At 49.3% G+C, this 23,606-nt stretch overlaps 1 protein-coding gene and 2 non-coding genes across 6 annotated transcripts; all 3 read right to left on the bottom strand.

Moving 5' to 3' along the window:
• Positions 1–3,114: 3,114 nt before the first annotated feature.
• Rcc1 (regulator of chromosome condensation 1) lies at positions 3,115–23,255 on the bottom strand. 4 transcript variants are annotated; one of them, XM_035439555.1, is made up of 13 exons: positions 23,156–23,255; positions 22,243–22,279; positions 21,706–21,854; positions 12,432–12,513; positions 11,691–11,729; positions 10,304–10,491; positions 9,981–10,160; positions 7,988–8,084; positions 7,783–7,905; positions 6,758–6,913; positions 6,433–6,552; positions 5,998–6,150; positions 3,115–4,665 (listed from the first exon to the last, which is right to left on the bottom strand). In XM_035439555.1, the coding sequence occupies exons 3-13, from the start codon at positions 21,793–21,795 to the stop codon at positions 4,490–4,492; spliced, it is 1,404 nt and encodes a 467-aa protein (XP_035295446.1). In that variant the 5' UTR covers positions 21,796–21,854; positions 22,243–22,279; positions 23,156–23,255; the 3' UTR covers positions 3,115–4,489. The 4 variants fall into 4 exon arrangements, with proteins under 4 accessions (XP_035295446.1, XP_035295447.1, XP_027255307.1 ...); XM_035439556.1 differs by lacking the exon at positions 11,691–11,729; XM_027399506.2 differs by lacking the exons at positions 21,706–21,854; positions 22,243–22,279; positions 23,156–23,255 and adding an exon at positions 16,979–17,087.
• LOC113833909 lies at positions 21,922–22,125 on the bottom strand. Its single transcript, XR_003482099.1, has one exon. It is a non-coding gene; the product is annotated as a small nucleolar RNA SNORA73 family (small nucleolar RNA).
• LOC113833910 lies at positions 22,367–22,570 on the bottom strand. The gene has a single exon (XR_003482100.1). It is a non-coding gene; the product is annotated as a small nucleolar RNA SNORA73 family (small nucleolar RNA).
• Positions 23,256–23,606: the final 351 nt, after the last annotated feature.

Here is a 23,606-nt window from a genome sequence, read left to right as displayed (position 1 = left end):
CTTCCACTCGGGCGCTTCAGGAAGCCCGGCTGGGGCGGCTTCTGGGAAATCCCAGCATGGAGGGCTACTCGGCTGTTTAATAAAACCACGTAAATACTTCTGTAATCAAGGGAGGTGAGGTTCGCCCTCGGTATGGAATTCCAAGCACAAGCGCGAAGGTGAACGGATTAGTGATGGAACCCCTCCTGGAGCTTGGATGATCCGCTCCGATCGGTCGGACTATGGACTACCCCGGGGTTAGCACAGCTGTCCTGCTCTGCGGCATTCCCGCTGGAAAACCCTGAGGCCTTTTTTGAAGATGTAATGGGATTCTTCATTCTCATAAAGCCCTGTGGCGGAGAGGACTAAGGGACAGTTCTTTTGATAAGTCAAACCCTCTCACCCATTGTTTTGTGTGTGGTGTGCGGGGCACGATCTCTATGTAGCCCTGGCTGGCCCATAAGTGCCTAGTCATATGTACCTGCTTCCACCTGTTTTTATGAACCCCAGTCCTCTGAAAGCGCGCTCCTTCTCTTCAACGCCTGAGCCATGTCTCCAGCACCACGCTTTAATTCTCGTTTATCTATTTATTTAGTCTTGAAGCAAGGTCTCATTATGTTGCTCAAACAGGCCTGGTACATACTCTATAAAATGTAGGCGGGCTGCAATCCTTCTCTTCAGTCTCCTAAGTGCTGTTTACAAATGTGAGCCACCACTCCTGGCCCCTCCCACTTTCTACTCCATAACGCCAAGGCTTCACTTCAGAGCACAGACCTACCCATAGAACACTGAGCAAAATCGGGTTTTGAGAGCTCCCAAGGTGGGCTTATCCCAGGCTCCGCATCAGGTTAAAGTGGGTGGTGGCGCATGCCTTTCATCCCAGCACTTGGGAGGCAGAGGCAGATGGAGCTTTTTGAGTTTGAGGCCAGCCTGGTCTACAGGGTGAATTCCAGGACAAACAGTGGCAGGCTTCTGTGCCTTGAGATTGGTTCTGACAATGAAGCCCATCTTGAGTACCTGAAGGAGCCCTAAGGCTCCCCAAGCCAAGAACTCAAGTCTGAAAACCAGAGGCAAAGTATAAGTCTCCAAATTTCACATTCCCTTCTGTTACTGTATGAATAGCGCTAAGGGACTGGTGAGATGGCTCAGCAGGTAAAAGTTCGTGCCACCAAGCCTGAGAACTTCTGAGGATGAACACACACAATTGTAAAAAAAAAAAAAAAAAAAAAAAAAAAAAGTTTTTCAGTAATGGTGGTGCACACCTTTAGTCCCAGCTCTTGGGAGGCAGAGGCAGAAGGATCTTTTGTGAGTTCCAGGCCAGCCTGGTCTACAGAGCAAGTTCCAGGGCAGGGTCCAAAGCTATAGAGAAACTCTTCTCAAAAAAACAAAGCAAAGAGAGGCCACTGAATCCCATGGGACTGGAGTTACAGACAGTTGTGTGGCACCATGTAAAGTGAAGAGAATTGAACCCGGGGCCTTCCAAGAGCAGCCAGTGCTCTTAATCACTATGCCATCTCTCCAGTGTTATGTAGACATGTTGCTTTTGTTTAATGATGTAAAGATATGTTGCTTTACTTGTCTAAAGTACCTGATTGGTCTACATAAAAAGCTGAACAGCCAATAGCTAGGCAGTAGAGGGATAGGCAGGGCTGGCAGGGAGACAGTAAGTAGGAGGAGGAATCTAGAGAGGTCATGAGAAAGCGTGGGAGAAAGAGAGGGAAACACCTGGGGCTAGCCAGGCAGCCACCAGCCAATCAGACACAGAAGGGAAAGTAGAACAAACAGAATGACAGGTGAAAAGCCCTGAGGTAAACTGGTAAACTGCAGATGAAGAGAAACGGGTTAAGTTATAAGAACTAGTAGAAGGAACATAAATAAGGCCAGTCATTCAGTTCCCCCAGACAATGGATCTGCTGCTGCCCTTAAAGGTGGCTTTAACTAAACCTCTATAGTTCTAATAAAACTGGAGATTCAATGGCTAGGGTGAAAACCTGGGAGCTCAGCAAGAGTAGCAACTGGATAACTTTCTCTTTACTGACATCCCTGGAAGTGTCTCTCCTTCCATCCCAACTAAAAAAACCCACCACCACCCAGCACTTGGGAGGCAGAGGCAGTCAGTCTGAGTTTGAGGCCCACCTGGCCTACAAAGTGATTTCCAGGACAGCAAAAGCTACACAAAGATACCTGTCTTGAAAAATCAAAAGCAAGCAAGCAAGCAAGCAAACAAAAAAACCCACTCAAAACTCCTTTCTGTAAATTAGTTGCTAACCCTGTCTCCCTGAGCTCAATTTGATATTAACACAAATGCAACACATCTTTACATAAACTAATGCAGCATAAACAAATGTAATACATCTTTGCCTGGTTAAACAAATACAACACTCTAGCCCATCAGTCACACCTCCCACCCCCCAGCACACGCATACTCCTCTCAGATTGAAATGTTCTATCCTACTGGTAAGGTTATCTAAGAGGGTAACAACTCAAAATAGATTTAGGAAGTTTCTGAAACTAACCAAATTACTAGGACCCTCATTGTCAGAGCAAGCAATAAAAGTTGAAAGGCTGACATGCAAAGACAAGACTTAAGACAAGATGGCAAGGACTCTGGAGTACAGATCTGCTGCCTGGGAGAAATAGAAACCAGCCCAGCTACCTAGCTTGGAAAGGGTACTCTTCAGCCTCTTATGCTGCCTGGACGCTGTGCAGTGAGTGAACTCCAGATTCCCAGCTTTTGAGAGTTGCCATCCATGCCCAGGTGGCCTTTGATAATGAAAGCTGTATTTCTGCTCCTGAAACTAACCCCAAGGAAACTCATTGGTTCACCAAGTTAGATTATCTGTAATTTGGTCTATTCCAGGCTCCCTACTTAGGGTGAGGACATGTGTGTATAGCATCTTCTCAGGAAAAGTTTTACCACAGAGCAACCAGGGTAAGTTTTAAGCAAACAACAGCTTTTGAATATGAAGTCGGTTGAGTAAAATTGGAGCCTGGCAGGGGTGGCACACCACTTTAATCCTAGCGTTCAGGAAGCAGAGGCAGGTGGAGTTTTGTGAGTTTGAGGCCTGCATGGTCTACAAACTGAGTTCCAGGACAGCCAGAGCGGTTAATACAGAAAGAAATTTGGGCCAGGTGTGGTGGTTAGATGACTTTAATCCAAAAACTTTGGAAGCAGAGGCAGACAGATCTTTTTTGTGAGTTCAAGGCTAGCCTGTTTTACACAGGAAGTTCCAGCCGGGGACACATAGTAAGATATTGCCAAAACTAGAACAAAACAAAAAACCTTGGTTTGGGACTTAAAACTAACATACTAAAGCCCGGCCTGTAATCTCAGCACTCAGGAAGCTGAGGCAGGAGGTTCTCGTCAGTCTGGGCTAAACTGAGAGCCCATTAAAAGAAAAAAATCTATCTCATCTCTCTTATGCATCATGACCATGAAGCAAAAGCAGTGGTTCCTATTGCGTAACTAACCAAACACCTGGTGTCTTTTCCAGACTCTGGAACAGCTGTGTTGGCCACAGCCTTGATAACAGGTTCCCAGACATGTTTACCCTGCCCTTTTCGTAATGCCTGGCACATGGCAGGTGCCCCTTTAAAGACAACTCCAGGAAACCATTTTTATAAAACTCTAAATTTATTCAAAGTGTTAAAAGATTTTACTCTCCCCTCCAAAATACTTTATAATTAAAAAAAAAAAAAATCAAAACTACTTTCTCAACCACTGTTACTTCCTTTTCTTAGGACCAGCCTGTCCCTCCAAGCCTTTCCCTCCACGCTTCCACAGTACCCCGCCTGCCTTGACTGCCCAGCAGAGCCCAGCATGGCTTTTCAGTCCTTTTTGGCAGGAAGGCGACTGGATGGGGAATGCACAGGTGATGCCCAAGAGACAGTGGGGTGCTTTGTGCTTTTGGGAGAACAGCTAGTTGGGATTTTTTTTTCAAGTGGGCCACTGTTTTTTGCCCATGGACTCCTGTTTAGAGCCAAATATTTGGCTTAGGATCACCCCAGCCTTGTGAAGCCTTTGTCCAGATCTCCCTAGGCATGGGTCCATGACAACTGGATCTGATGACTGTACCATCTGTCTCCTTTTAAACTGATGTTAGGAACAGAAAAAGTGGCACATGGGAAGGGGGGCTTGATGGAGTTCCCAACTTTTCAGAGTATGGGCACCAAAACCCCAAAGCAGTAGCTTTGGGTTTTGTAGGCAATGAGCCAGGGCCTGCTGGGACCACAGGAAGTAAGGTAGTAAAGGGAACAGTCTAAAGACGTGAGTCTAGGGTAAGCAAAGCTCCTTCTGAGATCCCCTTCCCATCCTCCCTCATCCTGTACTTCCCAGGATGATTCTAGAAAAGAGGACGCAACAGAAGGAAAGGATTCTGCGGTGGTGATGGGTAAGACAGGAGATGATAGATGTTCAGGGCTGGGGAAGGGCCTTCTGGAATTTGTAGCTGGTCGTTTTCCTGTTGTGAAGTGGGGTTGGGGGCCAGAAGCCAGGCCCACAAAGACGTCATCAGCTCTGTTCTTTGTCCTTAACTAGTAAGACTGTGTGCTGGCCCCCACTGGACACAGTTAAGACCACTCGGTTCTCCAGCTGTTTGCCAGTCATTTCCACAGGGCTCCAGGCATCTTCTTCCTGCCCTGTGCCCAGCTGGTAGTTGGTGCCCATGCCCCAGGCAAAAACACGACCTAGAAAGGACAGAAAAAGAGTCTTTGGGGTCTTCAGACCTGCTTTACCATACGAGATGCCTGGGACATGGGGGTAAATGTGACCAATAGCAGTCTGGCAAGGTCCCAGCCCAAGGGTTCAAGGGAGTGGAAAAGATGAGGAGACTGTGTCCTCTGCTGCATTCTCCCTACTCCAGGGCATAGAACTTGGGGGTGGGGGAAGGGAAGAGGGGGTGCTACACCCTAAATCCCTGTTCTTGGAATCAGCCACCTTCTAGGTTATTTATGATGCTCCTGGGTTTGATATATTATTATTATTTTAAGATTAGGTCTCACTATATAGCCCTGGCTGGCCTCAAACTCACAGAGATGTGCTTGCCTCTGCCTCCTGAGTACTGGGACTAAAAGTGTATGCCACGACACCTGGCCTATAAGGACCAAATGAACCTCCATGCTGCAGTGCAAACCTCACTTCTTGAGGAAGTCCACCCAGGTAAGCATAAACACCCCTGCCAATCTGAATTCCACAGGATCCCTGGCTATGCACCTTTCTCGGGCTTTGGCTGCTATGTGTCCACACCCTCTTCTGCTGCACTAGCCAGGACCCACAACATGGCCGCTCACAACAGTTAGTAACTCCAGTCCCCTGGGTATCTGATGCGCTCTCTTGGCCTCTGTAGGTACCAAGCATATACATAGCACATGCATATACATGCAGGTATAACAAACATTAAAAAAAAGTACTCTTGTCTTGTGGGATATTCATACACTGTGTGAAAGTGTATTGCTGAGATTAGTGTAATAAGCTGAACAGTCAATAGTGAAGCAGAAGGTATAGGCGGGATTTCGGGGAGAAAAAGGAAGAGGAGGAATCTAGGGATGCCAGGAGACAGAGAGAAACTAGGAGGTACAAGATACAAGAGAGGTAACACTACATGATAGAATGCAGATTAATATGGGTTAATTATAAGAGCTAGTTAGAAACAAGCCTAAGCTACAGGCTAAGCTTTAATAATTAATAAGTCTCTTGTGTCATTATTTGAGGGCTAGATGGTGGGACAGATGAAGACTCATTAGCTTCTTGAGCCCAGTGTGATGGCACATGATCCCAACATTCAGAAGGCAGAGGCAGGGGCAAGCAGGTCTCTGTGAGTTGCACGACAGCCTGGTCAACATGGTAAGACCAGTCTCAAGAACATAACAGACTAAAGCAAACAACAGAAACAACCCCCACCCCACCCCCAGAGCTTCTGATTCAATGACAAAGCAGTATTATCAACAACACAACCCAAGGAATTTGCTAGGAATCATGCCCTCCAAGTTCCAACAACCAGGTCTGAGGAGCCCACTCACCATCCTTGGACACAGCATATCCCACAGAAGCCCCACAGGCCACTGAGGAGACGATGGGCAGCCGGGAAATGAGGGTGGGTATGCTCTTCTCCTCGGCACCCTCCCCAAGGCCTAGCCGCCCATATTCAGCCCTGCCCAGGCTGTATGCTTTTCCTGTGAGGTAGTTAAAGAGAGAGGTTGAGTATCAGCAGGGACATGTTCCAAGTAAAAAAAGACAGCACACCAAATGAGTCCCCACGTCCTTCAGGGTCAGCTCTCCTCTCAGGTGCTGAGGTCCTCAGGGCCTTGTCTTTATCTGGGGCTAGGAGCTAGAAGATGTTCTTACCCCGCCTCCCCCCAGGGCAGTTGACACAAGCACCATGACAACCCTCACAATTCAAAGCATCTGGCCGTATCAGGGACTGTCTCCAATGTAGAAGGGCTTGGGTGTCCTACCTTCTGAATCCATGCAGATTGTATGGTGCTGGCCACCAGAGAAGCCCACCCAGGACTTAGTGGAATTCTTGAAGGATGTCAAGTTCTGAGGAATGAAGCAAGATGCAGTGCCCGGAGTTCCTGTTGCCAAGGGTGAAGGTGTTCCAGAAGCCTCCCTTCTCACTGCTGTCCCCAAGAAAGGCCACCCAACTCATCCCCAGAAACACCACGTTACCCTGGAGCTGAGGGATCAGGTACCCCACAAAGCAAGCACAAAGACTGAAAGCTAGAGCCTTGACTGGAATCAAGGTCATGGAGCCAAGTCTGATGCTAGATCAGCACTCACCAAGCTGGTGATAGTTGGAGAGGCCAAAGCCATACACATGGCCCTCACGGGAGATGGCAAAAGTGAAATAGGCACCACAGAAGGCATCCTGGAACCGCACACGGCCCCGACATCCCCTGGCTTTTAGCAGCACACACCTGGGAACCAGGAGTCGCTCTGTAAGTAAAGAGGAAGCCAGGGTAAGTGACAGACATAGGGTGTTTTCTTCTCTTCCACAAAAGACCCTGAAGGAGGTGAAGCAGGGTTATCCTTGTTACGGAAGAGGTAACGCCAGGCTCAAACTTTTAACAGTTATGAGAAGAAAAGCTCAGGTGAAACTTGGGTGCTAGACATTTTCCCGACTAAACCTTTTCTCTATTCACAGTAACCAAAAGGGGTGGGGTGAGAGGGGGCTTGAGAGATAAGGAGTCAGCCTCCAAAATTTGAGGGTTGCCCCCCCCATCTTTTTAGAGGGTCTCATTATTTATTGGTTGGCCTAGAACTATGTACCAGGCAGGCCTCAAAATCTAAATTTGAGGAACTCATATTCCTCTGCTTCCTGAGTGCTGGGATTGAAGATATATGCCACCATTCCCAGCTCAAAGCCTGAGTTCTATTTTTTTGGGGGGTGGGTGAGGGGGGCCGTTCAAAATGTTTCTATGTAGCCCTGGCTGGCCTCAAATTCTCAAGAGGTTTGTCTGCCTCTGCCTCCCAAATGCTGAGATTAAAGGAGTGGACAACTACTGCAGTTTGAGTTCCTTTTTTTAAAATGGTCTTTTGAGACAGGGTTTCTCTGTGTAGCTTTGGAGCCTGTCCTGGAACTCACTCTGTAGAACAGACTGGCCTGGAACTCACAGATCTGCCTGTCTCTGCCTCTGCAGTGCTGGGATTAAAGGCATGCGCCACGACCGCCTGGCCCAGTCTGAGTTCTTAATAAACACTTGCAGTGCACTGGATATAAACCTCAACAGAATCCCTCTTGCCCTTTACTTTTGGCAAGGGATGGCTTACCAAATCATCCCACTGGCAATACCAAAGCCACTTACCAAGGCCCTGACGGCCACCTCGGTTGGCAAATAACTCAGGCACACGGCCCAGCTGACCCTGGTCCCCACACCCCAAGGTATAGAGGTCTCCTTCAGTCGTCAGCATCACCAAATGGTCATTCCCTGAAGATGAGAGGAAGGGCTTGTCTGTAAGACCCCAGGCTCAGCTGCCATAGCTCCTGCCCATAGTGTGCCCAACACTCACCTGAGGCCACCTTTACCACAGGCATGTCCAGCTGCACTTGAACAGGAACCATGCTCTTCTTCATGGGCTCCAACAACCCAATCACACCATTATTGTCCTACAAATGAGGGACAGAGACTTAAGCAGCCAGTCCTTCGGCTCTATGTCAGCCAAGCCCAGGCTTGTTGGGGGCCATGACAGTTGCCTGGTGAAGGGCAGTGAGTGGTAGAGATATGGACAGTGAGACATGGAAATACCGAAGAATGACAACACCCAGGCTGGGAACTGTGTTAAAGTAAGCGAGGGTAAAGTCCTGAGTGGAGGGAAACAAGCCTAGCTAAAAGTCAATCAACTGCTGGAGCAGCACGGCAAGAGGACAGAGTTGCAACACATCATTTTGAACATTTCTGTGTTAAAAAATTCTCCATAAAAATGCTCACAATAGCTGGGCAGTGGTGGCGCCTGACTTTAATCCCAGCACTTGGGAGGCAGAGGCAGGAGGATCTCTGTGAGTTTGAGACCAGACCGGTCTACAGAGTGAGTTCCAGGACAGCCTCCAAAGCCACAGAGAAACCCTGTCTCATTCCGCCCCCCCCCCCCAAAAACCCACCAGTTTTCAAGGACAACAGTTTATTTTGGCTCATGGCGTCACAGGGCTCCAAAACTACACAGGAAAGCCCTGTCTTGGGAAAAAAATGCTTACAATAAACCAGGAGGTTTATTCTGGGAGGCAGAGGCAGGTGCATGTCTGTGAATTCCAGGACAACCTGGTCTACAGAGCAAGTTCCAGGACAGCCAAGGATACCCTGTCTCGAAGAAAAAAAAAAGTTTACAACAGTACAGGGTGTGCTGGCAAACTCCTTTAATCCCAGAACTATCCAATGTAAAATAAGATCTCTGAGCTTGAAGTCAGTCTCATTTATATAGTGAGTGCCAAACCAGCCAGGGATACAGAGCAAGACCCCGTCTCAAAAAAGTAAATAAATTAGGGTCTGGCATGGTGGTATACACTTTTAATCCTAGAGACAAGAGGATCTCTATGAATTCAAGGGCAGCCTAATCTACAAAGCAAGCTGCAGGACAGCTAGAACTACATAGAGAGATGCTGCCTCAAAAAATAAGTAAATAAATGAGTAACTGTTTTTACAATAGCTTTAATAAGGAAATACTCATGAAGATTCTATCTTTCTTTTAACTTACTTTTAATGTGTATGGGTGTTTTGCATATATGTCTGCCTATTGCACCATGTCTGCCTGGTGCCCAAAGGGACCAGATGGCAGCACTGGGTCTCCTGGAATCTGAGTTATGGACAGCTATGAGTTGCTATATGGGTGTTGGAAGCTGAGCAGAGCATGGCTTTAACCACCCTTTCCAGCCACCACACTGAAATGACATCTCCCTATGCTGGGATTGTAGTTCCCTTGATACTGTACTCGCCTGGTACACACAAAGTCTTGGGTTTCATCTCTGACACTACACAAGAATGGCAGCCCGTAATTCCAGCACCCAGGAGATGGGGGCAGGAAGATCAAAGTTCAAAGCCATCCTCAGCTGCATTGCCAGTATGGGACTAACCTGAGATACATGAGACCTCATCTTAGGAAAAAGAATCCATGAAAACCAAAAATAAAGACTACACTCCCCTGGCTTAAAACCACCAAGAAGTGATACTCCCCACCCCCACAAATCTATCTCAAGACCTCTATAATGGGACTGAGAATGAGAAGGGAACAAAAAGACAAGAAGCAGCCAGGATCAGCTGCGGCTCAAGAGGCACCCTTCACCCACCCCTTCCCAAATGCAGAACTTCATCACATCCAAGCAAATAGCCAGTGGGGTAGACAGATCCAGATAAGATAGCAGGGACTTAAATCTGGGACCCACCTACATGTGGCCCTTACCTTCTATTCCACCAGCAAGCAAGCACAATGGGGACAGGCAAGTGGATCATTTGGGTACCCTACGTTAATTTTGCCTTCCAGCCCCCGCACAATTTTCCAGACCCAGTCTTACCCGGAAAGAGCCCCAGAGGAAGACCCGGCCATCTTCGGTAAGGGCTGCTGTGTGACTGTCTCCTGCTGACACTTGGACCACCTTCTCTTGCAGTTCCACTTTCCCAGGGACCATCTCTGAGCCCTCGGCTGATGTGTCCCTTCCCAAGGCACCCTCATCATTGCAGCCGAAGGAGTAGACCTGTGCCCAGGGTGTCCCATTAGCACAAAGTCTGAGTCTGTGGCCAACTCGTTTAGGCCACTCCTCGTTTCTATTATATCAGGTCCTGTCCCACATCCTTGCACCCAGGCCCTATCCACCTGTCCCAACTCCCTCTGACTTACCTGGCCACTTTGGCTCAGACACACGGTATGCATGCCCCCGGCCTCAGCCTGCACAACATCTTGCAGAACGGTTACCAAGGCCGGCTTCTTCCTCTCCAGCACACTCTCACCCAGCCCCAGCTGGCCCACGTCGCCCTGGCCCAGTGTCAGCACCAAGCCCGGTTCTGTTTTATGAGACCTGTGTGAGACTAAAGGGTGGAAAAGACAGCCCCTGAGTGTGCAGGACGAGGGCAGCCGAGATCATGGCATGGGCTCTGGGATCATGGTGACCTGGGGGGCAAGCCCTTCCTCTGCCAACATGCCATAGATAAAACCTCTGTGGGTCTAAGTGTCCTCATCTGTGAAGGGAGGACGACAAGGGGTTTGTGAGGATTAACACCCAAGCATGTTACTGACATGAGGAGGAAAGACAAACAAGGACATACTGCATGGTGAATGGATGTCGGAGGGCAGGGCACGAACGAGGGCAGTGAGGAGACAAGAAAGTTTCCTGCTGAGCCCATGTCTCAGATGCAGATCCATACTGCCAACCTTTTGTTTTGTCTTGTTTTTTGAGACAAGGTTCTCTGTGTAACAGTCCTGGCTCTCCTGGAACTCACTCTGTAGCCCAGGCTGGCCTCAAACTCACCAAGATCCTCCTGCCTCTGCCTCCCAAGTTCTGGGATTAAAGACCTGTGCCACCGATATCCAGCAGTACCAACCTTTTACTGACCACTTACTCTACCAACACTAGCTGCTCTGCAGACCTCCCATGTTTACAACATCCTGCTGACAGGCCTGGTGGTTCAATGCCAGCCCTTGCAGACAGAAGCAGGAAGATCTCTGGGAGTTCAAGGCCAGCCTGGGTTATATAGTGAGTTCCAGGACAGCCAGGGCTATTCTATCTCAAACAAACATCAAAAATAGAAGACACTGTTTTACAGAACACAAAATAGAGCCTCCTAGAGGGTAAAACACCTGCCCAGGCTCATAAAGCTAATTAACAGAGTTTGTACTGAACTCAGGGCAACTTCCTGGGCTGGAGCACTTATCAACCTCTATCTGAATGCCCCTCTACCCCCAGACCGTGATCTCCAACTCCGGTGCACAGGAGGACAGACTACCCTTCTGCCAGCATGGGCAGCACACTGACAGCTTCAGAGGAACAGGAAGGCACAGTAAGAACCCACAGATGCATTTGCAGAGAGGCGTGGGCCAACCAGTAGGGAGTGCAAAGCCTTTTGGCAGCCAATGGAAGCCTGCCACAGCCCTTCAGTCAATGGCATCCAGTCCCTTCCCCAGGGGTGTGGCCTCGGCTGCCGGGCCACTGCCGCTGCTACAGAGGCTGCACGGGGCAGGGAGCCATCTGGTTGGGTTTTCTGGTCAGTTGGGTTTGGCCCACAGGCACCTTGGCAGGAGCGGGCGGCAGGACCGCGGTTACGAGGGTCTGCAAAAGACAGACACTGTCTGAGCATATGTCTACGCTCCTTCCTCCCATGCTAGGGGTCAATTTCTCTGGTCTTCGCCACACTCTGGGGTTGTATGAGACAGAAAAATTACAGGACAGGTCCCACAAATGAAGCTGGGACATTATCTCATCTAATACTCAACTACTCAGAGGAGGTTGATGGAATTCCCATCTCCACTCTATCAAGGGAAACTCAGCCTCAGCCAGATTAATTGACATGCTTGTGGTTACAACGAGAAAGTGGCAGAGTTAACACCTGGACCCACTTCTGAAAGGCCAGTAGGTCCAAAAGCCTCGGGCTTTCAAGCTGTCAGTTCAGAACAAATGGACCTAACTCCAAGGACTTTTTCCATTATCAGGGGGAGGAGACCAAAGTACGTTAGACAGACCAAACTGTAATTCATTTGCCTGGGGCCACGTCCTAGGATCTGGGGTGGCAGGGCGGGGGATCTTTTTCTGAAAGCCCTGTTAGAGTACTCTCTGATAAGCCTCAGCCTAGGCCTCTCTTTGGCTGCTACAGGGTTGGACTGGGTGAGATGAAAGAGAACCTCCGCTGAGCAGGGGTCCCTGGACATCTAAGCTCCTCAGAGCTTTAATCCAGGGAGGAAGGAGCGGGGCCCAGAAAGCTCACTGTTTGTTTTGAGACCACTCAGAGCCAGGAAGGGATCAAGACCAGCTTACCTTTCACTTTCTTGCTTTTGGGGATGGCATCTTCTGGGGGTGACCTTCTCTTAGCTATGCGCTTGGGTGGCATTTTCCTCTCCTGAAAAACCCAGCCAAATACTACATGTCAGAATCACTACATGTCAGAATCACAAACATTTTCCTTTGCAATATTTATCAAAAACCCTAAAAAGTGTAGGGCAGTGGTGTCATACACCTTTGGTTTCTGTGAGTTCAAGGCCAGCCTGTTTTACAGAGTGAATTCTAAGACAGCTAGGACTATACAGAGAACCCCCCACTCCCACACCTCCCGCCACTCACGGCAAGACTAAAAAGTAAAATGAGTCACCCAGCAGTAAACACCTCTCAGCATCCATCCCAGAACTGCTCGATAAATGGTAACAACTGAGCTCACAAATATTCTCTACTGCTGATAACACCGGGGAGAAAAGTGAGCAAACCACTTGATTAATGTAGTGGACTACGGACTGGGGATATACCTCAGCCTGGAGAGAATCTGCCTAAGCTTCAAGTCCGATCCTGGTTCAAATCCCAGCACTTCATTACTTGGGCCTGATGGCACCTGCCTGTAATTTCAGCACTAGGAAAGTCAGGACGAGTGGACTGGCCACCATAGAATGTACACGATGGAATGGTAGGAAGCCATCAAAAACGACATTTTTAGAGACAAATCTATTTAACTGAAAGATGGTCCTTGTGACAAAGAAGAGCAGACAGAAGCCAGGTGTGGTGCCTACTCATGACCCCAGCACCGTAGCACCTCAAATTCCAGGCCAGCAGTCTCAAACACACACAGACAACAAACACAGTGGTGAATGTGGTTAATCCCAGCACTTACTCAGGAGGCAGGACAGGCCGATCTCTGGTCTACATAGTAAATTCTAGGCCAGCTAGGGCTACACAGGGAGACTACATCTCCAAACAAAGCAGAACAACAAACCACATAACACAAAATCAACACCCCCAAACCCAAACTACGAAGTCTGAAGAGCTGCCTGCTCTCCATTATAGCTTATTATTAACTATTATTACTTTGAAGCAGGGTCCAGTGCAGCTTAGGACTGCCCTGGGCTCCTCCATTCCTGCCTACACTTAAGTTGAATTTACAGGCGTATATTTCCATGAGTGGCTGACAGGCAGGGTTAAATGAGCTGATACCAAGAGACAGCACACTGCTGGGGTGTGGCTCATTGGCAGAGTGCTCACTTACCATTTCTGAGGCTCTGGGTTTCACCCCGTAACAGGAAAAAAAAAGCTTAAATTAAAATAAAGCTGGACTGAATGCACACCTTTAGTCCCAGCATTCGAGAGTTAGTGTAGGCAGGTCTGAGTTTGAGGGCAGTGTGGCCTACATAGTGCTCCAGGACAGCTAAACATAGAAAAACCCTGTCTCAAAAAGCCAAAACAAACAAACAAACAAACAAACAAGGCTCTTGAGTGGTGGGTCTTTAATTCCAGCACTCAGGGGGCATAGGCAGGCAGATTGGCCAGCCTGGTCTACATAGTGAGCTTCAGGACAGTCAGGGCTATGTAGAGAGACCCAGTCTTAAAAATAAACAGAAACCCAATAATAAATAATAACAAAAAATTAAAATGGTCATAGGGTAAGTGCTTGCTCAGTAAGTTAATACTGATGGTAGGGTGGTCTTCCCCAGGTAATACTGAGACACAAACCTACTGGAATCTTAGCAACCGGTCTGTCACCTGACAGACAGGAATGAAAACTCTGCTCATGGCAACAAGTGAAAGAACAGTCCAGGCCTTCTCAGCTGGGGATCTGGTCAGCACACTACCATGCCTCCTCCTTTAAAAACCTTGGGCTCCCAGAAGGTATGAACACAAGTCTAGAGACTTGTGACTCAGGAAGGAAACCACAAAGGATTTTAAACAGCCTGCGGAGCCTGTGTGGGTAGTGGCTGGCCCAGTTTTGTCATGAGGTGGCCAATGTGAACTCTGTATAATATCCATTCTCCCAGCAAGGGGACCCCTTCCTAGTTCCTTCTTGAGACCCCTCTCCTCACACTGAAAATGACAGATCTTTGGGATCCCTGGAACTCAATTCACCTGCCAGGGCTCTGGTGTGTTCAACCATTAACCACTTTTATCTGTTAAAGAGGAGGTGACAGCTACCTCTCAGGACAGATAGAAGCTAGGACTGGATGCCCCCAGCACGGAGTAGGTAGTCAAAACAGTGAGTGACACATGGCACTCATCTCCCAAGGACTCAGGAGTGCCTGGGGTTGGGCCAAGATGCAAAAGCAGGAGGCTAATCTGCTTCCTATACTCATGGAGCTTACATTCTAGTAAGAAAAGAAGATCATTACAAAAATCACCCATTGGGCCGGGCGTTGGTGGGCACACCTTTAATCCCAACACTCGGGAGGCAGAGGCAGGTGGATCTCTGTGAGTTCTAGGCCAGCCTGGTCTGCAGAGCGAGTGCCAGGATAGGCTCCAAAGCTACACAGAGAAACCCTGTCCCAAAAAACAAAACAAAACAAAACAAACAAATCACCCCTTGTCCCCTCCTCCCAACCCATCATTCCCTCTCAAAGAAACCTGGCAGTGTGCATAACCCTAGAAGCAAGGCAGGGGAATGGCAGCACCTTCTAGACCATGCACAGGCCTAGCTGGGCGAGGTGGGTAGAGGCAGGATTTCTGATTTCCACAAATTCAAGGCCAGCCTGGTCTACAGTATAATGACACCTACCCTGTTTCAACAAATAAGCCAGAGCTAGAGAGACGGTTCAGCACCGGCTGCTCTTCTAGAGAAGCCAGGTTTGGTTCTCTGCACCCAGAAGGTCACTCACAACCACCCGTAACTCCAGTTCCAGAGGATCCAATGCCCTCTACCCTCTTCTGACCTCCTTGGGCATGTGATACACAGACATACATGCAGAGGAAAACACATATATGCATTAAAAAACCAGAAAGACTCGTCTTCTGTCACCATTTGATTCCCACTTCCGCTCCCAGGATCCATCTTCAAGTAGTTTAAAAACTGGAAGAGCGAGCAAGACTCAGAAATAAAAACCAGAAAAGCCAACTTCCATTAGTAAGCACCCACAGTGTAGGACCCTCTAAGAGCTCAGACCTGTTGCCAAGGCAGGAATAGGCGTGCAGGCCATTCATGGCTGAGATGAAGCCCCAGGGGACAGCCCCCACCAGAGCTGGAGCTGCTCCAGGCCTGTTTCCTAACCTGCTAAGTCAAACCTGTAGGTTAGACAATCTATCAGGAGCCCGGTGTTCTCTCCTGTGATCCCATTTCTGGAGTATCTGGCAACCCCAGCAGCGGTCCCTTCCCTGCCCCACACTCAGACTAGGGGCAAGACTTCGGGGTTGAGGAATGTCTTCATGGGGCAAGCTACCAAGAGAGAAGGGAATGCCTGGGCAGGCTGCGTGCTGCCAGGAACTTCACACCAGGAAGTTCTTCACCAAGCTCCAGAAAGTATGTGGTACTGCCTGGGGCTCTGTTCATTTTTCCCTAGAGAGAGGAGCCATAGCTTCTAGCACGTTAGAGCCACTGGCTTTAGGACATACTACCTCCATGTCATAGGTAAGGAAACTAAGGCTTGAGAGGATCTAGTGGGACCCAAACCAGACTCCTGTTCTTAGTTGCCTCTGCAACCAAAACCGTGAATCACTTCCCACGCTCCATTAGGATGTTCTTCTTGGGTGAAGCAGGCTTCTCTGTGCCCTCCACGCCCACTCCAACCCTCCCTTGGAGCTCCACGTAACCACTGATGCCTGTGACACCAAACACCTCTAGGGGTTGCATTGCTGCGCCCCGTGTCCGAATTAACCTGACCCTGGTTATCCAAAACACCTCACTTCCCAGAGTCGCCTCTACCATTCTATCAAAATGCTACCGGGTCACCTCACTTGGAAAGCTATCCCTGACCCTCCACTACTCGGTTAAGGCTTTCGTTTTGGAGTTCCCGGACCATTTCCTACCCTCCACTCCTGCCCGGGCCCATGTGGTCGGAAGACTTAATTTCTGATGAATCAAAGACTTGGCAGCGGCATCGCTCGAGTTCCACGGGCATACTTTGCTGATCGCAGGAGACCCTAACTGTGGAACCACGGAAGTCTCGCCAGGGCGCCCAGGCACACCGCAAAGGGCATGGAGGCCCGCCATGGCCACCATTGTTCCCCACTGGCTCAGGAGCAGCTCGGAGCCCTCAAGCAACAAGCGACCGGGTGACAGAGGGCTGACGGGGGTTAAGGGCAGGCGGCCGTCTGCGGACGCTGCCGCTCCCTTCCCGCCGCGGCCACCCGCGCGTCCCCGGGCGCCGCGCACCAGCCGTTTGAATCTCCCGCCGCGTGGCGGGGCGCGCGCCCGGAGCGCGGCGGCTGAGGGGCTGCGCGGCCCGGGCGCGGGCGAGGCGGGCCCACGCGGGCCGGAGCTCGCGCGCCCGCAGCGCCGCCGGCCTCACGTGCAGCCCGCCCCGCGCTACGCCCCGCGGATGACGACCTCGACCCAACGCGGCCCTGCGCCTCCCGGGATCCCGTGCCGGGAGCTCCCCGCGAACCGGAGAACGACCTACCTCGGTGCGGGGCGGCCACAAGCAACTCCAGCGCTCGGCGGCCGGCGGCGAACTGCCTGAGCATGCGCTCTGCGGGCCTCGGGCCGCGACCCTGGCTAGAAAGGAAAATAAAGTGCCGGGCGGCTCCTGGCGGCCAGAGCGGGAAGTGCAACAGGATGCTCCCAGTTTGGATCCACTCACTACAGTGTTTATTTGGGAGACTCAAAAGTGGGGAAAAATGGGGAGAGACTACTACAGTCCTGGTTTGTTTGGGAAAACCTGGGGTGTGAGATCTGTGCGGAGTAAAACAAGACTGGTGGTCCTTGTTCTCAAAGTGCCCATGCAGAGAGCTGAAAAAAAAATCCAACTATTACTTATACAGGGCCAACTGATTCAGCCTGGGAAGGCCTCGGAATTTTTTTTTTTTTTTTTTTTTTGAGACAGGGTTTTCTTTGTGCAGCCCTGGCTGTCCTGGAACTCTTCGTAGATCCTCCAGCCTCTGGCTCCCTAGTGCTGGGATTAAAGGCATGCACCACCACCCTCCAGGCTAGGAATGGCTTTCTAGTTAAAGTGGGGAAGAAAGCATTCAGGAAGGGTAACATGTCTGTGTACCTTGTGTTTACCATGCCTGCAAAGGCCAGAAAGTGGGTGCCTGATCCACTAGAACTGGAGTTACAAATGGTTGTGACCTGCCATGTAGTTCCTGGCAATGGAATTCCCAATATCTGCAAGAGCAACAAGAGCTCTTAACCACTGAGCCATCTCTCCAGTCCCAGAGGGATGACAGAGGGTACAATGTGTAGTAAAACTGCCATATACCCTGGAGTGAGGGTCTAAGTTGTCTATGGAGACCGTGAATTACTATGGGAGGGTTAATATGATCAGAATTTTATGAATGGACTTGGGGGGAGGGGGAAGTTGAAGTGATAGCTGAGATTGAGCCCTGGCTGCTCTTCCAGAGGACCCAGGTTCAATTCCCAGCAACCACATGGTGGTTCACAGCCATCTGTAAGGAGATTTAGTGCTCTATTCTGGCATGCAGGCATACACCGAGTCAGAACACTGTGTACAAAACAAATTTGGTGAAGTGGAACCAGGGAGATTCAGATAAGGCCTGGGTTGGTGGCACTCCTTATGTTTTCAATTCCATCTTCCCAGAGGCTAAGGCAGGAGGGACAGCTAATTCCAGACCAGGTGGGATGCATAGTGAGAGTCTATCTCAGAAATGAATGAATCAATGAACGAATGAATGAATGGGGATAGCGTCACTATGGATTTGCCTGTGTGAGGTTCAAGGTTCAGCTCCCAGATGGTGAAGGGAAGGGAGGCCATAGGCTGGGAAAGAGAAAGCTGACTCCGGGCTGGGAACTGCTCAATTAAATGCCCGCTCATCAACATCCTCACACGAGCAGCCCTATAGGTGATGTTCGGAACATTTGATTGTGAATGGCCTTCCTACCTGAGAGCAGTTATCTCTACAGTGTTTTCTGTGTTTCACATTGATTCTGACTCCAAGTTACTGTGCTTTCAATTTTTCCTTTACATTGCTTACATTTGGTAGTGAGCCCAAGCCTTTCACGGCCAAGCCACCCCTCCAACTCCATCTGTTTATCTTTGAGATAGGGTCTCATCTCATTATGTACATCAGAATGGCCCTAAACTGCCTGCCTCTGCCTCCCTACAGCTGGGAATAAAGGTGTTGTTATTTCTTAAGTGATCCCTTTCTTTAGCAGCAAGATCAGTACCTGAAAAAAAAGCCAGCCCCTTGGCTTGTCTGTCAGCAAAAGTAGGGCTCACAGCTGGGAAAGAGGCCCCTCACCTGTCAACCCCTTTTTATTGCCTGTGTGCATGTTCACGCTAGTGTGCTTGTGGAGACTAGAGGACCTGCAGGAGTAAGCTATAACTTTCCACTATGTGGGTCCAAGAGGGCAAAGTCAAATCTTCAGACGTGGCAGCAGGCACCTTTAGCAAGTAAGCCGTCTCTGGTTGATCATCTCCCCTGTGTCGTGCCAGCCAGGGCCGTTTCCTAGTTGTCTTACCTTCTCAGGGTTACCTCTGCCTCCATCATGACCTCCTCTCTTAGGTGATAAATTGTGAAGTTTCTCCAAGCTTCACCCTGGAAATAAACGCTGGTCTCTCTGCTGTCTTTCTACAGGACCTTCCATTCACATGGCTTTATGTAACCACAGAAAAATCATCACTTATCTTACCTTATAAAAACAGGTTTTATTGTTTTGGGAAAGACTCCTGTACCCAGGTGGTCTCCAAATCCTAATACTGCTTCAGCCTTCTAGTGCTAGGATTAGAGGTGTGCCACCAAGCCCCTACCCCCAACCCAGCATGTATGCCAGCATACCAGTAGAGGCATCAGATACCATTAGATGGTTGTGAGCCACCATGTGGTTGCTGGGAATTTAATTCAAGACTCTTAGAAGAGCAGCCAGTGCTCTTAAAACTGAGTCATCTCTCCAGTCTCCAAACCATTTATTTTTAATTATGTCTGTGTGTGTGTGTTGGGGGGGGGTTGTGCAAGTGAGTGCATTGTGTGCAGATTGCAGAAGAGAGCGCTGGGACCTCTGGAACTGAGTTACAGGCAGCTGCTGGATGAGAGTGCCAAAAACCAAACTACAGCACTCTGGCAGAGCAATGTGACTTTTTTTGTAATGTGTCTCTTAACCACTGGACCACCTCCTATTTAGATATAAAACATCCTATGTGCATCAACTAATTTGTTTTTCACAAAAAACCTTAGGTAAAAATGAGATTAAAATTGTTGCCCTTGCAGAGAACCTGGGTTGGATTCCCAGCACCCACATGGCAACTCATAATCAACTATAACTCAAATTCCAGGGGATCCCATGCTGTCTTCTGACCGCCGTGCACTTATGTGAAAATACCTGCAGGCAAAACACTCGCATAAAAGGAATAAGGGGCTGGAGATAGGGTTCAGCCATCAACAGCATTGGCTGCTCTTCCAAAGGACTCAAGCAATTCCTAGCAATACCCACATGACAACTCCAGTTCAGGAAATCAGACACCCTCACACATACATGCGCGTAAAAAAATTTCTTTTAAAGTCTTTAATTTGCCGGGCGTTGGTGGCACATGCAGGTGGATCTCTGAGTTCAAGACCAGCCTGGTCTACAAGAGCTTGTTCCAGGACAGCCTCCAAAAGCCACAGAAACCCTGTCTCGAGAAAAAAAAGAAAAAAAAAAAAAAAAAAAGCAGGGCAGTGGTGGCATACACTTCTAGTACCAGCAATTAAAGAATTAAAGAGGCAGAGGGAGGAGGATCTGTGAATTCAAGGCCAGCTTGATCTATACTGAGTTCTAGGACTGGCTCCATAGTTACTGAGAAACCCTGTCTTGAAACCCATACCCTCCCCCAATTAAATGAATCTTGAGAAAAAGAGGGATCAAGCAAGTTGTCCTAGCGGGAGTTGGGACCTGACTTCTATTCAGTATTGAGCTATCTTTTATTTCAAGGGAGGGACTTGACCTCAGACCTCTCATATGCCAAGGAGCTAATCCCTAGCTCCTGGGACTTTTAAATACGTCTCTAAAATTACAGGCCGGTGTTCATGATGTTCAGTTTGTTGCATGTGTGCTGCATGTAAAATCTGGTCATCATGGCTTATTGAATCAACTGCTCTAACCACTGAGCATTTCTTCAGCCCCACTTATTTCAGTTTTTCAAGGAAGGCCTTGCCTTCTGTGTAGCTTTGGAGCCTCATTCTGTCCACCAGGCTGGCCAAAAACTCAGATGTGCCTGTCCCACCACGATTTATGATGGTTATGAGCAGGCACTGGGGTCACATGCACAACCCCAGACAGCATTGAAAATAATGATTTGGGGGCTGGAGAGATGGCAATGCACAAACCAGAGCTGTACCAGAAAACCAAGGCACACACTGCCACTACAGGAAAATTTTAGCAAGGTGAGTTGTCTCCCACTTGCACTATGGCGTGAGTGTTGGAGAATGGACTTCCATTTCACCTGAGAAGCCTGACTTATCTGGCTCCACATAACTGTGCACTCTGCCTAGCTATCGCACTTAGGCACATAGTTCTTTAGCCAAGGCCAGTCTGCTACACCAAACTCTCAATGGCGACCTGCATGACACTGCAGTTAAAAGAACCAACCCTCACACCAATCTCATTCATTCCCACCTCCAGGAACCCCGACAGGGCTATGTACCGGAATCTTCAAAGGCCTATCTTCTCCCTATTCCACCATCATTCAGGGTCTTGATAAGATGAGGGCAGGTCGCACACGAAGCCAAGCTTCCCATTATGACCTAGCTACCATGTCCACCACACATCATAAGGCCAGGCTTTGGTTAAGCCAGACCCCCACAAAGCTCACTCATTGGACCACATCTACTTAAGTCACCTCAAAGGAATTCACTCTCAACCTTTGGGGGCATCAAAAACACTCAAGGATTACATGACAGCAACCACCCACACCAACGTGTGCATGTACTAACACAATAAGCCAAGAAAAGGGTACAGTCAAAATTTTGCCTTTAATTCACACAAATGTTAACACTGGTTTTGTCACGCATATCACATTTATGGAATAAACACAAGTTTTGTAAGCCAGTTTGGCTTTGAACCTGTGTGTGATCTTAGTGATTTTTATGGTTCTGGGGACAGGAACAGGTCCTTTTACATACTAACTACTTTCACACCACAGCAAAAGACCTCAAAAATCTAGGTATCATTAAGATCTCAAATATTTATATTTACCAGACTCAGAACGGCTATGAACAAGTGCTTGCCTAGCTTGACAAAGTTCTGGGTTGAGCTCCTAATACAGACAACTTTGCCAAACTGCATAAAGGTGCAAGTCCCCAAAGTTATCCTTCAGCAGGTAGCTGTGCAGATCCTCTTCTTTCCTGAACAAAAATAAGCAAAGATTAGATTCCCCAAAATGGAACACTGACACCCTAAGTCCCCTGAGCCTTTTGTTTCCTGCATGGTTTGTCTCCTCAGTCACGGTCCACAGGACTCTGAGGAGCTGTAGGAATATACAGGCGCAGACTCGAAGCCCGGCTTCATCTCCAACGGTGTGGAAAGGGACTGTACATCACGGGGCAGAGCCCTATGCTCCCCTACGCCACCAGGACAGAGCCCGGGGAGAGTGACCTCCCGGGGTATCCACGTTGGAATGAATGGCCAGTGCCCCAATGATTCGACAACCCCCCAAACCCCACTAAGTAACAAACAATAGCTAACACATTAAGTTCAGTTTTCAAATGGACAAGAGGATTCCAGTAATCGTACCTCAAAAGGATGAGTTACTTGTAATGACTGATCAGTTCTGCAAGGAATAACATTCTTCAGTAAGTAAAATTATATAAAGAAATTTCCCCGACATGCAGACTCACTCCCAGATGTCACGGTTTGAGACTGTTTCCTGCATGGTTTGTCTCCTCAGTCACGGTCCACAGGACTCTGAGGAGCTGTAGGAATATGCAGGCGCAGACTCGAAGCCCGGCTTCATCTCCAACGGTGTGGAAAGGGACTGTACATCACGGGGCAGAGCCCTATGCTCCCCTACGCCACCAGGACAGAGCCCGGGGAGAGTGACCTCCCGGGGTATCCACGTTGGTTAGTCACGGTAAAGAATTCTCAAAAAGCCTCACTGTGTATCTTTGCCTGACCTCCAGCTCGGAGAAGCAGCCGATTCCTGACAGACGGCAAAAGCTAAAGCCAACATGGCTGCACTTGCCAAAAAGACAAAACGCAGAAATCTGACTACCAGAAGGGGAAGGGTAACACAAAGCTGAAGAGGGCAATTTTAAGTTAAAACCCTGACCAGGAGGGCCCACGTCTGCCCTAGTCATGGGGCTAAGTTACTAGCGACGGAAGCGTTTTTCTTTTGCTCGCCGAGTGCTGGGATAAAACATGTGCACCGCCACCGCCCAGCTACAGCTTCCCTTGAGCAGCGTTAATTCTAAGCTTAGAGAAAAGCAGAGACGCTGCTTTTTGCGTGGAACGCTTTGCGTGGAAAAACCGCGGCAAGAAAAGGCGGGCTCTGTTAAGAGGGAGGCTCGTGTCCCCCAGGAGAAGCCGGCCACGTGAGGCCCGGCCGCAGGCGCCGCGTGTGCGCAGCCGCGACCCTTCACGCCAAGCCTGGGTGCCGAGCCTGGCCGGGGACCCGCAGCCGCGGAGGAAGGAGCGTGGGGAGACTCACCAGCCGGGAGGCGCAGTACCGATGCGACTTCTTAAGAGACCGGGAAGAGCCGGCGAGGCCATATTTATACCCCGGGAAACTCCGGAAGTGAGGCACTGCAGACTGCGCCTGCGCGGCAGCGCGCACTTAGGGGCGGGCGCTAAGGCTGACGGGGGGCGGGGCGGGGGACGTCACCTCTTTCGGGATTGGTCCCTCTAGGGTGCCGGCGCGGTGTCGAGTTTGTGCAGTTTGTTCCCCTGGCCTGCCTTTACTGGCTTTTTCCAAATGGGCGAAGACTTCTACAGGAATGCTCTCGAGGTTCCAGAGTTTGGGTCTAGTTTGTATTTAGAAGAAACGTTTGATAACAGAGCAAGGGTGCTTCTAAAAGAATCGACACTTGAAAGTCCCATGGAAGGGGCTGGGGAGATGGCTCAGGGGTTAAAATCACTGGAGGCTCTTCCAGAGGGCCTGG

This window comes from Cricetulus griseus, chromosome 2, assembly GCF_003668045.3.
Source record: "Cricetulus griseus strain 17A/GY chromosome 2, alternate assembly CriGri-PICRH-1.0, whole genome shotgun sequence".
Classification (NCBI taxonomy): Eukaryota; Metazoa; Chordata; class Mammalia; order Rodentia; family Cricetidae; genus Cricetulus; species Cricetulus griseus.
Note: the sequence above shows the minus strand (reverse complement) of the source record. Positions and strands in the feature narration are given on the sequence as shown.

Bases quoted from the DNA above. Each gene is read 5' to 3' on its own strand.
- Rcc1 (XM_035439555.1), bottom strand. From the start codon at position 21,795: ATGCAGTTTGGCAAAGTTGTCTGTATTAGGAGCTCAACCCAGAACTTT. The intron at 7,906-7,987 runs GTGAGTGTTGGG...TCTCATCTTCAG, and splicing joins TGTGGTAAAGGTGGCCTCAG to GGAATGACCATTTGGTGATG. The intron at 6,914-7,782 runs GTAAGTGGCTTT...CTTTACTTACAG, and splicing joins AGGTGGCCGTCAGGGCCTTG to AGCGACTCCTGGTTCCCAGG.